The 18,944-nt window shown below is 37.4% G+C and overlaps 3 protein-coding genes across 3 annotated transcripts; 2 read left to right on the top strand and 1 right to left on the bottom strand.

Moving 5' to 3' along the window:
• The first annotated feature begins 229 nt into the window (after positions 1-229).
• LOC108198436 (1-aminocyclopropane-1-carboxylate oxidase homolog 1-like) lies at positions 230-1,806 on the top strand. The gene is made up of 3 exons (XM_017366190.2): positions 230-832; positions 940-1,261; positions 1,427-1,806. The coding sequence occupies exons 1-3, from the start codon at positions 324-326 to the stop codon at positions 1,709-1,711; spliced, it is 1,116 nt and encodes a 371-aa protein (XP_017221679.1). The 5' UTR covers positions 230-323; the 3' UTR covers positions 1,712-1,806.
• Positions 1,807-2,747: 941 nt separating this feature from the next.
• LOC108197316 (CASP-like protein 5B3) lies at positions 2,748-6,637 on the top strand. Its single transcript, XM_017364898.2, has 3 exons — positions 2,748-3,352; positions 5,987-6,119; positions 6,235-6,637. The coding sequence occupies exons 1-3, from the start codon at positions 3,222-3,224 to the stop codon at positions 6,427-6,429; spliced, it is 459 nt and encodes a 152-aa protein (XP_017220387.1). The 5' UTR covers positions 2,748-3,221; the 3' UTR covers positions 6,430-6,637.
• A 1,536-nt stretch (positions 6,638-8,173) lies between these two features.
• LOC108218374 (protein FAR1-RELATED SEQUENCE 5-like) lies at positions 8,174-11,557 on the bottom strand. The gene is made up of 2 exons (XM_064083807.1): positions 9,274-11,557; positions 8,174-8,988 (listed from the first exon to the last, which is right to left on the bottom strand). The coding sequence occupies exons 1-2, from the start codon at positions 11,555-11,557 to the stop codon at positions 8,174-8,176; spliced, it is 3,099 nt and encodes a 1,032-aa protein (XP_063939877.1).
• Positions 11,558-18,944: the final 7,387 nt, after the last annotated feature.

Below are 18,944 nucleotides of genomic sequence, written 5' to 3'. Positions count from 1 at the left end.
TATTTATTTAAATACTTGCTTTATATTTATATAAATTTCTCAAAATATATTTCAAATAAACGTGGCTGTAACTCTCTAAGACTGTAACTTCCTAGCAATTTAATGCAAATGGGATCTTCTTGGACTTGTAGTCGTAGACAACCTAAATTATTTGTTAACCCACGTGCAGTTCGGATATTATATATTACTCACTGTTATGGATATAGTGAGATTCCTTTCTGCAAAGTCTTAAATTTGTGCAAGAGTGTAGATCACAAGGTGAGTCTCTATTTAAAATTTAAAGATAGGCCAGTGTTCACAACTATATAGGAGATATCCAAGCAATGAGCACACAAGAATATGATCGAGAGAAAGAACTCAAGGCATTTGATGATTCGAAAGCTGGTGTCAAGGGGATTGTAGATGCTGGTGCCACAAAAATCCCTCGAATTTTTGTGCATGAACAAGCTCGCTATCATCAAAAATCAGGCTCCAAAGACTGTAAGTTTACTCTCCCAAACATCGACTTCAAAGGCATTGACAATGATGCAACTTTACGTCGTGAAGTGATTGAGAAAGTTAAAGATGCTTGTCTCAACTGGGGCTTTTTCCAAGTTATCAATCACAATATACCGGTAACTGTGATGGATGAAATGATAGAGGGGGTTCGTAAGTTTCATGAGCAAGATACCGAGCTGAAGAAGCCATTCTACTCGCGTGATTTCACTAGAAAGTTTTTGTATTATAGCAACTTTGATCTGTATAAAGGACCTGCTGCCAATTGGGGAGATACCATTTTCTGTATTATGTCTCCAGAGTGCCCTGAAACCGAAGAAATGCCAGCAGTTTGCAGGTATTCACAAATTTAACTCTGTTTTCGCTGTTCTAGGCTATATGTAAACTAGATCTTATGTAATTTTATTGCGTTATGTTACATTTTTGTGATACAATAAATTTCAGAGATGTTATGTTTACTTATTCAAAGTACATAATGGAGATGGGGATTAGTGTGTTGGAACTGATCTCTGAGGCTCTTGGACTTGCTCCCAATTACTTGAAAGATATAGCCTGTGCTGAAGGGCTTTTCCAAATTGGTCACTACTATCCTTCGTGCCCTGAACCCGAACTTACTCTAGCTACTGGCAACCATTCTGATAGTGGTTTCATTACCATACTTTTGCAAAATCATATTGGCGGCCTCCAAGTCATGCATAAGAGCCAGTGGATCGATGTTACTCCTGTTCGTGGAGCTTTAGTCGTCAACATTGGTGACTTCTTGCAAGTAAGGCTTCCTTCGTCACTTTATCCTGTCATTTGTTAATTACTGTCATAGAAGGAGTATCCTGCTTAGTTCTGCAACATAAATTGGAAATGTGTAATGCTTATAATAATGAAAAAATTGAATACGTAACATTTTATAAGATGATGAATTTCTGTGTATGTGCAGCTCATAACCAACGACAAATTCAAGAGTGTAAATCACAGAGTTTTGGCACAGAAAATTGGTCCAAGGATATCAGTGGCAAGTTTCTTTAGAACACACTTTCGAGAGGAAATTGCATCGAGGTCATATGGCCCAATTAAGGAGTTGCTGTCAGAAACAAACCCGTGTTGCTATAGGGAGACTACTGTTAAGGAGTTCATCACACACTATTACAACAAAGGCCTCGATGGAACCTCTGCACTTTTGCCTTTTAAGCTTGGCTATAAGCCTATAACTAGAAGAACATAATATATGTGCAAGAATGTAGTCTATACATGAAATTTCGTGGCACGGAGCATTGTTGAGTAAAAGAAATGTTTGTAATTCTCAGTTGCATCTGCTTGTATAAGTTGCCACCACCAATTCTAAGAATTTTACTTCACATAATGTGAAAAACAATTGCATATACATTGGTTTGCACTTGAACAAAAACCTGTACTAAAATGAAGATAAAATCAGTAACATGATTATAAATTGTTGGGAGGAACGGAGGAGGTCTCAGTTGTATCATATACTATATCTCTGTAACTCTGATCAAAATAATTGTAACTCGTGAATTGTACAAGGTTTTCAGAGCTTCTAAGCTAAGACGTAGTTAAAACTTAAGACATGAACCAAAACTCTGATGCGAGGATCGGTCAGTAACACTCGGTTTTGACATGAAACCAAAATTGTAGCAGCAAAAGTGTTATTTGAATACATTTTTTTTCCACTGCTCCTAGTTTGGTTCTAACTTATAAATCAAGAAACTGGACTTTTAAGTGTGTTTTGACCATGCAGGGCTCCAATTTAGTTAGAAAACACAGTATAATTTTAAATATATTAGAATTTGATACAATATATTCCATAATGATAATCTTAAAATTTATCATAAGTGTATAACAAAAATACAAATTTTTTTTCTTTTACCAGAAGTGATTTAATCTTAAAATATTAGAATTTGATAATCTGCTAATTTTAATTAGGACAATCAAAATCATCTTATAAAATTTATAAACAAATTTCAATTTTTTTCAAACTCTCAAATAAATTCATTCATAAAATAGTTTTATAAAATTGGAGGGCTGATACACGTCAAATTGGGGACAAGAATAAAATGTCAAATCTCGAACACAAGTGTTAGGTAAACTGTCAAATCTACTACTGCAACACACGACACAAACAGTTTGGTGCTCTTTGTCATGTCCTAAATTCCAGCATCCCAGTGTCAACTTTTACTTTCACCTTCTAGAATTAATTGCCGCAAATATTATTATTGGTGAGTCCTCACTATATTTTGCCATTAATGCTAGTGCAAAATTACAAGAATTTCCCCCCTCACTGCTTATCTGGCTCTACCTGCCCACGCTAGTTGACTGTATTTCACAGGGTTGCGTAAAGTGAAAAGTTGTTCCTTTTCTTTAAATTTCTCTCCAACTATTTCTAACCAACAAAACGAAATCTCATCAAGATTTGATTTTCTTCATTTGGGTGCCTCTATTTTTGTGTGATTTCATCTGGGTATTTCTCCATTTGTGATTTCGTATCTGGGTATATCCTAATTTGGAGTTTCTTGATTTTGTTTTTGCTTTAATTTTGGATTTTCTGGTAATCAAGAAGGGTAATTTTCTTGAATTATCTGTAGAAGGTGGAAAAGAATGTGGGTGTTTGTTGGTGCATGATATTGTATCATTCTTGGTTGGATGATTGTGGGGGATTTCAGTTTAGATTAACTTGTCAAGGTTTTGTGTTTTTTCCCTTGATTTTTGGAGAATAGGAAATGAGGGATTTTGCTGGGACACCAGGGACTGTTACTGCACTTATTCTTAGAATGTTGCAGTGCTTCTTTGCAGCTGGTTCTATTGCTTCTATGGCCACTACTAGTACCTTTTTTGAGTTCACTGCTTTCTGGTATATTCTTCTTTCTCATATTTTTGTTTTGCTGCATCAATTTCTATCTGCAATAACAACAAAGAAGGGGTAATTTACTTATCGAATTTTCTATGGTGTGCCCATGGGCACACAATAGTCACTAACTCCCATGAGATTACTAGCTTTTGATTGGTGGATAGATAATAAATGTTGATGGCCCCCCTGCATTCACACCAATTCCACCAATCAAAAGAAGCCATTTTCATGAGAGTTGGTGCTTATTGTGTGCCCTTGGGCACACATTAGAAAGACCGTTTACTTATTTGTAGGTTTTCTACTTTTAGGAGTACAAGTTTGGGTCCAACAATTCTACTTACGTTATATCTACTTTCGATGGTGTTCAACTAAAAATCATCTTGGACGAAAAACAAGATACTGATTATCAGTTACACTGGAAACCATTAGGTTATAACTAGTGGATGGTTGCGATGAATTCTTAAGAGCATTTTCAATGGTAATAGCTAAAATGGAGGGCTAAAATATGATGAAATATTTACTGTGTAATATTTTAGCTAAGGGAACAGTGTATACTACTCAAATAGTGTTAAGTATAATTATGGTTAGTTAAAATTATACCTTAGAGGTTTGTTGGTTCAATAGATATAGCCACAGAAATATCATTGTCAATATTTTTTGTGAAGGGGAATAGAAGGTTGGAGTTCTTAGAGTGCCACCTAGATGCTACATAGATAATTTAGCTAAGGGTTTTCTACCCTTGAAGATGCTCTAACTTCCATTATATGTGTTAATTATATCAACACAAGCTACCTATTTTATCCTTTTATCATCATAACTGGTTAAACTTTTAAATAACTAAGATTGGATTTCCCACCATCATTGTAGTTATCTTATTCCTAAAACATTTTTCGCTTGGGCCTTAACTAGGTAAGTAAATTGATCACACGTGGCCGACTTGGGCTTAATTAGCTCTGTTAATGTAAATGAAGGGTGGTGTGATTGTGCTTGACAGCTAGAGCAGAGTGCAGTTTGCTATATAGAGGTTGGACTTTGGAATTCTTGAGAAATTCAAAACTTTAAACAATCTTTTATTGAAGCAAGAAAGTGTCCTTAATCCTGATAGCATTACTTCCTGATGTTTATTCCAAATTGTTATTTACTTGATCTGTTACTATGTCGCATGCTTATATACATAGACTGATATTGATAAGCAATTTGATAATACCGGCAATTTTATCTGTTGTTCACTCATTTAGTTTTTAGAGCTTATTACCATAATACTAGTGAGCTACTCATAGCTTACCATTGTCAGGCTTCTAGCAGCTTTGCATGTATATTCATATACAAAGATCAGTTTATTGTCTTTTGGCTAAACTCTGCATATAAATTTCCAGCAACCACACTCATATCATATGAACATATGTTATACACTATCAGATATGGTACACGGGTTAAAAGGGCAATTTGATCCATGTAACTGACACAAACTTGAGTAATAAGAAAGTGGATGGAAAAACTTATGCCACGGCATAATCTGACCTGCATCTCTTGTAATCAAAATGGTTACAACTGAAGTGCAGACATAATCAAATTCAAAGCAATATGTACTCTGGAAAGCCAAGAGCTAGAAATGTTGTGTGACTGTATTTAATATACTCTCATATCTTATAGTTTTTGGTTCTGTTGATCAGAGCTCCTGAACTTTAAAAGTCTAAGATGTGGCCTCATAAGTTCTTGGTATTAGTACATTGGACTTGAAAGTTAAAGAGGAGCTGGTTGCCCAGTTGCCCTTGGATGCTAAGGCTGCGTTCACTTGGATGGAATGGAACATGTACTCTAAATTGGGGGTGATTAGAGAAAAATCGGGGGTGATTAGAGAAAAGGTCTATAGTTTTCCTTCCTCCAATCATTCCATTCCAAACTATTTGAACTAAAAATCTGACCCACATGTTTTGGAAGGAATGCTTATTCCACTTCAACATTATGTTTCTCTACAATCATCATCATAGAAAATTTAGACTCATTCATATTTAGTCACTATTTTCTCATATACTCTTCTTTCTCCATAGAACTTCTTTATAATTTTTCATTCCATTCGCTCCTCATTACGTTCCATCCAAGTGAACGCAACCTAAGTAATATATTTTCCTTGCCAAAGCTAATTAATCAACTACCAATGTTGCTTGCATCAATAGAGTTTCCTTACTATTGGCTCTAAAAGACATGACAATTGAATCCTCTTTCTGTCATGTAAAATATCCTGTATACTTGTTACTTTGTTGTTGGTATTGCTTGTTTGCCGAACAATTCAAAAGTTAAGGCATACACATCTTGTTTCCACTTCCAGTCACAAGTCAGAACATATGCAATACGTAAGTGTTTATATAATTATGCATTCAGGGTTATCTGACACCCTCCTGACACTAACCTACACATTATTTTACACTCCTTTTGACAAAAGAACATTGATTTAAATATTAGCCAGACTTCTAAATTTATATGTATGAGCCTAGAATTATTACTCTTTGTGGGTTGTAAAATAGAGCTTTCAAGATTAAGATGTGCAAACAGTGGTCTTTGAGTGAATGCATCACAATTTTACTTTGTTGTCCCATTTCCTAATCTCTTGAGTAAGTTCCAAAGTTGTGTTTTCAGCTTTTTGATTGCTTCAATGGGATTGCAAATTCTCTGGAGTTTTGGTCTTGCAATTTTGGATATATATGCCTTGGCAAAGAAGAAAGTGATCCACAATGCTGGTCTAGTTAGCCTCTTTGTAGTCGGAGACTGGGTGAGGATCATAACCATCATACTATCTAAATTCTTAATTTTATACCAACTAAAAAATTTATTTACGATATAATCTATGAAAATTGTCTTACATAGTTTTCTTCTGAATATCACAGGTCACAGCAACATTGTCCCTTGCTGCAGCAGCATCCTCAGCTGGTATTACAGTATTGTACTTCAGTGACTTGGGTGGATGCAGTTTCGGGGAAGAATGTCAAAAATATCAGATGGCAGTTGGTTTGGCCTTCTTAACCTGGGTAACAATAGGAATATCCTCTGTAATTATGTTTTGGATTTTGGCTGCAGGCTAGGCCCGTTCCATACTTCTCGCTATACTGTGCAGTCCATGTCTTGAATTCTTTCATTTTTTTCTTTGTGTGGGTTTGATATACTGTAATGTGTCTACACCAAAGAGAACTGGAAGTATACTTAGAAGCAGAAATGTATTTGTACTTGCTCAAAGGTTTTGTAAAGAATTATGGTATGTATAAAATGGTACTTTAGTTTTAAGGCTCATAATCATGTTATAAATGAAGTGCAAAGATATTAGAATTACAAGAAAGCTGGTATATCTCTATTCATTCAGCTGATGTCTTTCACAACTATGATGTTGAATAAGAAATGAAGATATCCCACGGGGAATGGGACGGAGATGGGACGGAAAAAATATATATGGGGGAAGGCTGGGAAATGAAGTCCCCACCTCGAACTTGATCTGAGGGAGTAATCGACGAATATTTTACTGTGTCTTTTACCTAGCCCAGGTGGATTCCAAATCCTGGTTCCGCCCCTGAGACCAGGCCTAGTGGTTGTTATAAATAACAATATAGCAACCAATTTTCAGCAAGCTACTGTGTGTTGAAAAGTTACCAATTATGAGGCATTGTGCAATTATCTTATAATTCTGCTCTATTGACCCAAAGAAGGTTTAACAGCTTGCTTTTGGAGCAGTATCATTTAGAATGTCAAGTGCAATTATCTTATAATTCAGAAAGGGAGAGCGAGGCGAATCCCTAGTCATCTTATGCGGCAAAGGCTAGAAGGAGCCAAGGAATAGGACATTTTCGTAGTTTATGACATTTTCTTAGTCTCGTAGTTTATGACATTTTCGTAGTTTATGACATTTACGTTATATATATTCAAGTTGAACGATGTAGTTTACTTTATTTCAATCTCAATATATCTTGGTTGTTGATTATATCGGTCGTTTATCGACCGTGTCCACCCCCCGACCCCTTTCATTCAATTTTTGTTTATGTGTTTCTCGTTTGAGTTTCCCCCGCCCCTTTATTGCATATTGTTAGGAATGTCAATCTCTATCTTGTGATTAAATTTGAGAATTTTTGGAGTATGCTCATTTTTTGGATGTTTGAGAATTTTTGACGTTTTGGGGCATATTTGAAGGCTTCGAAAAATTTGGTCAAATTTTTTTTTGGGAGATTGTTGTTGGAATGCTGTTTATTCAGGTTTGTATGTAATTTGAACTGTTTGACACTGTTGAAAACAGGTGGGAATGTGCAGAAACAGACTGCACATTCCACCTGTCCCCACTGGAGTATCCGCGGTAAAAAACCGCGGATGGACTGGAGTGTCCGCGGTTATTTACCGCGGATATTCCAGTGGGAAGATTTTTTTTTTTCCCTTCCTCTTACTGTCTTTCATGCTCATATATACTCTTCTAGGACCCCTTAACCACATTATGACTTTTAAAAGTTCATACAATAAGTTTTCATTACCTATTGCCATTTGTTTGGAAAATGACCACTTTGAACAATTTTGTGAACTTTGCATGCATATTGCCGCGAATAGACACGTTCAAAAATCAAAATCATAAATAAATTACAATAGACTAGAAACACCATAATTAAAGTAATGACAAAACCTCGTACCATTTTGACAATGTTAGCACTAACAAAGAAATTACTACATAATATTGTCATTTCAATGTCAATAATACATCGAACGGTGTCTATTTTGTTGCGATTACACAAAAATACATATAAAACCTGAAATCAACATTAATCAGGTACGGGGAAGCTAACTAACTAAACACTGCTAAAATGTTGGAGAAGCCTCCCGATAGTCGGTGTGTGGAATGCCCGGGCGTCGCATCGGCTCTAATGAAGCATGCCACCCAATACGCACAACAACACAACCTTCACGGAGCACACCTTCGGTCACATTGGCATGCGTATTGTGATCATTCCATAGTGTGACATGAATGCTATTAGACCCATCGTAGAGACGAAATTTGCTCCATGGTTCTTTGCGCGTTATCCATTTTCCCGTATCATCACCACGAAGGTTGGACACCCACCCCTTGACATATTCAATTCGCATTTGGTCACGCGTGCAACCCGGGCGAGGCCTCAACTTCATAATGTCGGCTATCCTATCACACGTCACAATATCACCACCATCCCACAACGATACTTTGTTTGGCCCGTCGGGATAGTCCTTACCCAAGTTCAAAATAGGTAGAAAATATGGGGTCAAGTTATAAGCCACCCTTTCGAACATGTTATCGCTTGCACACCACTGACAAGCTTCGGTCCAATTTCTTGACCGGTAGGCCGCTTCCTCAGGCGGGTACAACTCGGTGTCTTCTTCCTCCAATTGGGGAGGTGGTTCGTGCATCTGTGCCAATTCGTCTAGCTCATAAATTGCTTCCTCCAAGAAGCTAAAACTAGGTGAATCACACATTTCTTCCGAGTGGGATGGTGGTTCGTACATTTCTGCAAGTTCGTCGAGCTCACGAATCGCGTCCTCCAAGAAGCTAAAACTAGGTGAATCACACATTTCTTCCGAGTCCGAGATTGAGTTGCTGACGTGTGACACTGACTCATCATCCGAACCGTCGGCCATTTCACCTACAAATCCAACAAAGAACAAGTTAGTTACACCAACTCATACGAAGGACAAATAAACCACAAGTAAAACATAAGAGAAATTTTTCTAAAATGTGAATTACAATTGGCCAGTTTGAGCTTTTCTTAAATCATCTTCTTTTTTTTTGGGACACGTCCTAACATCATGTCCCAACATATTGCAATATCGGCATTTTCTTTTTGTTTTTGTAAGTTCCTCAACGGTGCTTTTAAAGCGGTGCTCTTTTTTCCGTCCCTTTGTTTTCGACACCAAGGGGTCAAGGATACTCTCATGCAATTTCTCACCACCTTCTTGAGTTGTTTTTGGATTTAATTCACCTCCTTCATTTTCGACCCCGTCAACGGGCATGCTCTCAAGTATTTCTGTTTCCCGATTAATAACCCCAACGGCATACTCATACCGCTCTTTCGATGCCATGCAACTATGACTAAACGCCATGGTAAGTAATGTCATGTGGTTGAATCTTTCCGTGGGAGTCATTTCATGAGATTGTGATTGAAATTCGGACGAGTGATATGGCAACTTGCCATCAACTCTATTGGCGTCCCTTGTCCAACGCCGTTTGACAAAATGTTCCGGTAGTTCCGCCACACACCTCTTCGTCAAGACGACAATAATGTGACGGCATGGTATGCCAACATTGTCATACATTTTACAAATGCATGAACCCCATAATGACACCTTGTTGAATGATACAAGATACGTGTTTCTCTGAGAAGCACGCATCAACGGTCTATAACATTTGTAGAACGTGTCTTGAACATCTTCCAAGGACCGATCTCTATCTTTCTCCACAAAGTACTTAGATGATTCAACCAATTGTTCCTGAAATCTTCGAAACATTTCTTTCGTATAAATGGAAGCTGCGTGGTGCTCCATAGCGGTTTTCATTTGCATGCAACGACTTCTATGAAACGTCACATAATCCTCGTCTTTCTCACGCATGAATTGCCTCTCCAAAGATTTTTGTGCACCCTCTACAAAATCTTTCAAACCGGTGCAAGAACCAACATAGGCATCGAAATATGCATTCATTCCTTCACTTCTTGATGTGGTCTTTTGACCCGCAGAAAAAGTGTTTCTTGTGTAAGCCTCGACCCACTTATGCTTCAAAGCATATAACCCTTGAAGCCATGTATTGCCTTCCAAATTGTACTTCAAAACCAAAGCATTCCACCGATCTTCAAACACAACTTCAGTCAAAGAGTGATATATGCAATTGTTGAAATCGAATTTAAACCCTTCCTTGGAATAATATGTTGCAAGTTTCTCGGGGAATTTGTTGCTAATGTGCCATGAGCATAACAAATGTGATGTGTTCGGAAGTTGTGATTCAATAGCCGCGGCCATGGCTTGATCTTGATCGGTTATGATAACCAAGGGTTCTTTGCCTTCCATTGCTTCTAGCCAAGTACTCAAAACCCACTCAAAAGTTGTCTTCAATTCATCCCGAACGAGTGCAAAACCAAAAAGTATTGATTGATAGTGATGGTTGACTCCGGTGAAAGGCACAAACGGCATAGCATACCTATTAGTTCGATATGTAGTGTCAAACGCAACCACATCACCGAAGTTTTTGTAGGCCATCAAAGAGCGGGGATCGACCCATACAAGACACTTCAATCTTTGTTCGTCATCGAGGAGAGTCTTGATGAAAAACTTACCGCCGCTCTCTTCTTGCAAACGGTACAACAAATCCAAACCGGCTTGAGCATCATTAACTCCCATGTTGTCCTTCCTAAAATCACGTACGACATTTCTTAAATTTTGGCTGTTAAAACCTACTTGTTCCGCTCCTCCGTGCATTTTACCAAATATATTCATTTGTTGTCTTGGTTGGACACCCGAAACATATAAGCTCTTGATCAAATTTTTTTGTGCCGCGCTAACACGTTTCTCCCGTCTTATCAAACTCATCTTAGAAGGGGTAACAACTTGGTGATTGTGTTCTAATTCCAAACCGGTTATCTCCCAATGACTTGTTTTTTTCTTATTAACCAAGTACATTCTAACTTTGCAACCACTCCTAGGAAGCACATCTCTACGCCGTTTGCCCTTAACACTACCAAGACTACCAATCAAAATTTCATCGTCATCAACGGGGTTTTTCCCACGAGTTTCTCCCGCTAAATTACAAACATACAATCGACCATATATGGATTTATCTTTGGCACGCTTCTGTGTGTTTTGTATCTTAATTGCAAAACCATTCTTTAAAGCATACGCCCTAAACATATTCTCCCCGGCTTGTAAATTAGGAAATTGTTGATTCAAGTGGGGAATAATAATAGGGTCATCTCCATCAACATTATCCTCACCATGATCATGCAAATTACCACTACTTTCATGCATACTACCTATATCATCATACATTTTATCACTTTCATCAAATTCTTCACTAACTAACTCCTCATCATCACTATCAACAACTTCAACATACTTAATATTGTCTCTATCATGACCACATTCAACCTTATCATCATGTACATCAACATTCTTGGTTTTTTTCAAACTTTTTCTACCTTCAAATCTTGCAAACATTTTATCCATTATTGTACAAACAAAATCAACAAAACACTACTACAAATTAAGCTTACCCAAGACAAAGATGGAAGATGGATCAGATTCTTGCCACAGAAGGACACAAAATCAGCACTGCACTTTCCAAAAGAAGAACACAAGTGAAGTTGATCACCTAGGTTATAAAGTGTGCGTGCAAAACATTTTGGAATGTCCGCGGTAAAAAACCGCGGAAAAGGTATGTGTCCGCGCAAAAAAGCGCGGATAGACATAGTGTCAGCGGTTTTTAAGCGCGGATACAAAAAAATATTTTCTTTTGCCACGGCCGTTGGATCATCGATCCGATGATCCAACGGCTGTGGCACCATGTGTCAAATAAACGTTCCCTGACAACCAGGGAACAGGACCCTTTTGTTATATGTAAAGATTTATTTGAATGACCTTCATATCCAGCCCAAGAAATACTTGGCGGCGGGGGGCCGGGGGGGGGGGGGGGGGGAAGCCTTTGATTTTGAACTGAGCATGCAAGAAGAAGGCTTTGAATTGCCCAATCAAAGAGGAAGAAGTTACTGTAGTCAATTTTGTGACGGATCATCTTATAGTACTTTTTTTAACGAAGACAACCTGCTAGCATGAATAATTTGCGATACGTATCCCAGGTTCCCAACTACATTGGCATGGCCATTGCGTGGAAAATGAAAATAAAAAAGCATACCTATAAAATCTATAAAGTATAATAATATAAAATAAGATTTTTTATCTTTGATGTTGAGATTTGTCATTCTAATTGTGTAATTGCCAACACTAAAGATCTATGAAGTTTGGAAAAAGACAAAATAATGTGAACTGTGAATATTAATAGAGATAGAAAATTGATTAATTTGAATTGGATCCTTGTTTATTCGAAATATGGGAGGAAATTAATTATCTTTTATTTATATTTATTTTGAATATTGTTTAACATAAAGCGTACATATAATGGTTAAAATACAATGTAAATTGATATTAAACATAATTATATTTGAAAGGCTAAAATACGTTTTTACCATTAAGATATGCGTTATTGGACACATCAACCATGCATGTTCAAAAAAATACGATTCAACTATGCAATTTTCAACAAACAAACTCCCCGACCATAACCCATAGAATACAGATGCTTGAAAAGAGAGTGAGTGGTAGATGAATGTTGAGTGCTTGTCTCCTTGTATATTCTCTTGTTTGTAGCAACAGCTGATAACCATGCTCGTACAAAAGCTCACCACCCCTCCTTTCTAACTAAAGAAGATGCAAATAATTTTTGGGATGGATTCTTCGTAGGTTTAATGGTGAACTCATCTTTTGTGCTGCGGGTTCAATGCCAAGGCTCTCTCCTCTGGGTAACCAACTGTGGGCGATTTTCAGTGGGATGCGCCGAGCCTTTCTAGGGGACTCCCGTCGTGTCATTGTTGAAACTGACAACATTGAGGCATTTGGGGCGATTAAATTCCCGGCTGCTAATGCCACCACTGAAATTTCCAGCATTGTGCAACAGATCTTGGTGCTGAAAAACAATCAGACTTGGAACTGTGCTGTGCGTTTTGTGTATGCTAGCCGCAACAAGGTCGCAACCTACCTAGCTCTTCTGGGATCTGAGCTGTTTAGGAGGGTGTTTCTCTTCTCGGAACCCCTAGGGCGCGCGGCAGAGCTTATGGACCTGGACATTGGTCTTGGTCCGCATGATCCTGAGTTTCTCGAAGTGGAGTTGGTCGAGGCTGAAATGGAAGATTTGGAAGCAATCATGGCCAACGAAGTGGATGGTCCTCTGGTGATAGGTCCAGCTGCTACCTTTTTGCGTGATGCAGGTTTCCAGTTAGCCCCTCCAGCGCAAGCTCACCAGGAGGAAGATCTCCATGATTTCGTCTATGAAGACGACTTGGATGCGGAGGAGGGAGGCATGGTCATGCAGGCATGATCCATGTCGCTTTTCTGCGAGCATCTCTCCTGCTTTTCCCATTTCGGCGTAGTTTATTTTGGTTGTTTTGTTTCCCATTGTACTGCTAGGCTAGTTTCTATAGTTTTGCCTAGTTTGGTCGTTCATGATATAAGCTAGAGATATGGGTGGCTTTGGCCGGTGTTTCTTTTGTCTCCCTCCCGAGGGAGTTTTCTTATATTAATGAATTTAGCCTTTCAAAAAAAAAAAAAATAATTTTTATATTATTATCAAAGTTTATTATCTCCAATTAGCATTTCTGAATAAATTTAATATTAGAAATTATATATTTTATATTATTTATTTGTTTTAGTTAATCAAAACATAAATATTAAAAAATTACAGTAGTATAATAAATCAAATTTTATTATATTATTATAATATATTCCGATAATACCTCGATTAATCACGAATAATTCCCAAATATTTTGTATCATTTATTTATTTTGACTAATCACTAAATTATTTTTTAGAAACTAGTATAATAAATTAAATTTTATTACATCAATTTAATATAATTCAGTTAGTATTCCGGTTCATTCCAGCTAATTCGTGAATATATTTTGTATCATTTATTTATTTCGATTACTTACAACATATTTTTTTTCAAAATTAATATAATAAAATTTTTATTATTTTCAGCACGTGTATTATATATAAATAACGATTAAGACGTCAAAATTTTCCTGTAAATTTGTAACGTTTTCCTATATAAGGGTCTTGTTATTCTGGTTATTTAAATATTTATATTTATTTTTTTAACCAACTTGAAGCATCATAATTTTGATTAAAAGTAAAAAAAAAATATGTTTAAAAAATAAATCCATTTTTATATCATAATTTTTTTTACTCACTTGTTGAATTACTTATATTTATTATATTATCTTTACATATAAATTTGAAATAGTTTAAAAATTAATATACACGTATACCCCTTCACTAATCCTTATATATTTGAAATTATATAAATATTTAAATAAATTTGATATTTTTAATTAAAAATTAATTTATCAAATAAACCACTAACTTATAGATAAATTTAATAAATTTATTTATCGATTATAATTACCATATATTATCAAAAAGTAATAAATAACTTCTTATAAATCAAACTATCTCTATATTTAAATGCTTAAAGAAATCAAAATTTGATACTTAATTTTTTTTTTCCCGCTTAAGTCAGGAAATTCATTAAGAGAAGAGTCTACGACAGAGACCCCGAAAAGAAACTAACGAGGGTGTATTTGATTGGGATTTTAATAGATTGTTTTTAGTCTATGAATTTTAATGAATTGTATGTGATTTTGATTTTGTGCGGATTTTTCATAAAATATCAAAGCACAATTCTTCAAAATCCCATTGATTTTGGTGGGATTTCAAAAAACTTAAAATACACTGAAAAATGCCACAAAATCCATCATTTTATGAAATGCAAAAAAATCCTTCAGTATTTGAATACCATCAGATTTTAATGGATTTTAAACAATCCCAATTGAATACCATTAGATTTTAAGAATAATTTAAAATCCCAATCGAATACCACCGGATTTTGTAGTATATATAATTTAATATCCCAATTGAACACCCCAAGATTTTAATAGATTTCAAACAATCTCAATCGAATATCATCGGATTTCATAAATGCAAAAAAATACTTTAAAATTCCAATCCAATACACCTCTGTAAAACTTGGCTTAAATTTAAAATAACCATCCAAGTTTGCACAAATGTACACACCAGCCACCAAAGAAAAAAACTCGATAGCTTGGGCATCCAACTTCTGAAAACCCAACACATTGGCCAGAACCATCGATTTGGAAAGGGAGTGTAGCTCAGATGCGGTTCACTGAGAAGATTGAAGCGAGGATCTAAAACAAAGTACAGTGGTAAGACTGTAGATAGCTTTGTGATTTAAAGTTTAGTTTTCGAGCCCTCGAAACACAATTGTGGATCTGAACATTTTGTCTAACAGAGCAAACAGAGAGCTAAAACAGAGGGAGCGAGCTTGGTAAGTGCAATGGAAGAGATGAATGGAAGGATTATTCGCCCTTCAATGGTTGTTCGACCTGTGGACCAAGCTGATTCTCCACCTTACGGTGAGTTACATCTTCACATCTGCATTCCATTTTATTTGAGGACTGATATTACAATGTCGAAATATATATGTACTTATGTTTGAACCTAGTATTTTAAGCTTAGTATTTAATTAATGTTCTTGTGTTGGCATACGGTGTTGAATTATGTTAGACATACATGTGTTAATGTGCCTCATATTTACTAAAATCTAGGTCATGATGATAATATGCTAAGTGTTAGATTGTATCATGGAGGAATGATGAAGTGGTTGCCACACACTGAGTACGTAGGGGGACAGCTTACTGTGTATGATTTCTGGGGTATTAATGATATAAGTTATGATGAAATCCGTGGGAAAGTTGATGGCTTGGGGTATAGTGGGTTGAAAACTATGTACTACAAGGTACCCACACTCCCAATGGATGCTGGTATGAAGCTACTTCAGAATGAAACTGACTGTGTAAGGATGATTGGGTATGGAAAAGAGAACAACTATAGGATTGATATATATGTGGAGCACTATACTGAGTTGGAGCTTACTGCTGAGCATTACCACAATGTGCATCCTGAGGAGTTCATAGCTGACACAAATGAATTTCTTGACCTTGAAGAGCTAGACGAAGACTACCACTTCTCCGACAGTGAGTACTCATTTGGTGAGGTTGATGACCACCTATTTGCTGAAAATGTGGATTGTGCTGCAGAGTGGGTTGGTCAGCTTGAAAATCATCTTGGATTGATCAATGAAGATGACATAAGTGAGGACAAATCTGATTCAGAAGCTGGCATTGTTGATACCTCAGATTCTGACTCTTTGGAGATCTTTTTTGAAGAAATATTTGCAGAGGAAGTTCCAGGGATGAAGAAGATCAAGTGGCCTGTCTACAAAGACTGTGATGACCCTCAATGGGAAGTTGGAATGACCTTCAAAGATCACCATGAGTGCAGGGAAGCAATCACCAAACACAGTTACAAGGAAGGAAGGATGGTGAGGTTTGTGTTGTCTGATAGGAAGAGGTTGAGGGCAGCATGCAAACCACCTTGCCCCTGGTTTATGTATGCATCTCAGAACTTTGATAAAGTATTCCAGCTAAAACAGATGGGTCCAGGTATTATAAAACATGTGGACCATTGCAGTTTTCTATTAACTTTAACCTTTTATTTATGTTTTGCTATTTACCATGTTAACCCTTCTTTACTAACCCTATATGTTTTCCACCCATCAATTAAATGTAGAACACAACTGTGTTAGGGAGCAAAGGGGCTTGCCCTTGGTTCACTCTGGCTTCCTTGCAAAACACTATCTTAATGAGTTCAGGAGCAATCCTACCTGGCCAATAAATTCTATGAGGGAGAGGGCTATCACAGATCTGCACATAGATTTCAAGCCACATGTTCTAAGGAGAGCAAAGAGGAAGGCAATGAAGATAATTCATGGATCAGATGCTGAGCAGTACTCTAAACTATGGGATTATAGGACTGAGCTGCTTGCCAGAAATCCAAACTCAACAGTTGAGCTTGAGTTTGAGCAAGGTATGTTTCCACTATGTTCCCTATGTATGAATTTACAATATGGTTGTCTTGTTTTATTACTATGATTCTGCATTTTGTTTATAGGTCATCCTGGTGTTTTCAAAAGAATTTACATCTGCTTTGGAGGCCTAAAACATGGTTACAAAGTAGGGTGTAGGAAAGTTGTTGGTCTTGATGGTACTCATGTTAAGAGCATGTACAAAGGCCAGATCTTAACTGCAGTTGCAGTTGATCCAAACAACTGTATGTTCCCCCTTGCCTATGCTGTAGTTGAAGCTGAGAAAGCAGACACCTGGAGATGGTTTATGAAGTTGTTTAAGGAGGATTTTGACATGGGTAGTGGACAAGGGTGGACTCTAATAAGTGATAGGCAGAAAGGATTGATCAATGTTGTAGGAGAAGAGGTCCCAGCTGCTGAGCACAGATTCTGTGTGAGACATTTACACAACAATTTTAAACAAAAATTTCCTGGAAGGTCTCTTAAAGACAAGCTCTGGTGTTGTGCTAGAACCACAACTGTGGATAGGTATGAAGAGTATATGGACATGATAAAGAGAGAGAGTCCTCAGGCTTATGACTGGTTGGCTGCTATTCCAGCACACCACTGGTCAAGGTCACACTTTCAGTTGGACAACAAATGTGATATTTTGTTGAACAACATGTGTGAGGCCTTTAACAGGTCCATTGTGTTTGCTAGGCAGCAAGGGATTCTAGTTATGTTGGAGATGATTAGAGAGTATCTGATGAGGAGGATTCAGATTAAGAGGGAAGAAGCTGAGCACTGGGGGAAATTAAAGATTACTCCAAAGACAAACAAACTACTGAACAAATTTAGGAATTGGAGTGGTGGATGCTACTCTGCTTATGCAGGATATAATCAGTTTGAAATTAACACTGTCAGTGGTCACAAATTCTCTGTGGACCTCAACACAGGCACTTGTGGATGTAGGAGGTGGGATTTAACTGGAATACCCTGTCATCATGCAATCTGTGCTATGAATAGGCTTGGTCTTGATCCTGTTGATTTTGTTGATGTGGCCTACTCTGTTAGGACCTACAAGATGTGCTACTCAGGCATTGTCTACCCTATGAATGGGGAGGCACAATGGGCAAAGAGTGGCCATGTGGTCACTCCACCATTTGTGCAGAAGCAACCAGGAAGGCCTAAACTAAAAAGGAGGCATGATGGTAATGACATGAAGGACACTGAAGAAGCACAGATTGGGGGAAGCACCAATTTGCTAAGGAGTTGCCAACTGACAGTGAGATGCTCAAGATGTAGCAAGCCAGGACACAATAAAAGAACCTGCAGGAGAGCTACAGCCTCAACACATGAAGAAGATGGTAATGCTGCTGATGATGAGGGGGATGACCAACATGACTGCATCCTTGAAATGGATGTGCCTGAACAAGTGGCAGCTACACAAGGAAGTCAGGTGGCACATGAGACTGGGGTGAATGTGGGTGCTGAAACTGCTTGGCCTGAGGTGATTGTGGCACCTGAAACTGAATGGCCAGCTTGGCCTTCAAGGACTGATCATGTTACCCCACCATTTGAGAACCCTGGCTGTGAACGTGGAAAACAAAAAGAGAAGCTGATATTGAAGGGAGGCAAGGGGAAGACAAAGAAAGGAACAACATGCAAAGGTGGTGGTGGTAGGACATCTTCAGCTCAAACTCCTCCAACTAATTACCTTGGGCCTAATCTACATGGCCTTGCCAAGCCTTGTGAGGTGCCTCAAGTGAAGTCAGTAGTAGGGGGTGTCCAGATTTCATCAGCTTCATTCACAAAAGGTGGAAATTTCATTGTTACTCAAGGTGCCCTAACAAAGGCAA

Source organism: Daucus carota, chromosome 8 (genome assembly GCF_001625215.2).
Source record: "Daucus carota subsp. sativus chromosome 8, DH1 v3.0, whole genome shotgun sequence".
In the NCBI taxonomy this organism is placed as follows: Eukaryota; Viridiplantae; Streptophyta; class Magnoliopsida; order Apiales; family Apiaceae; genus Daucus; species Daucus carota.
This window is presented reverse-complemented; position numbering and strand designations above follow the sequence as displayed.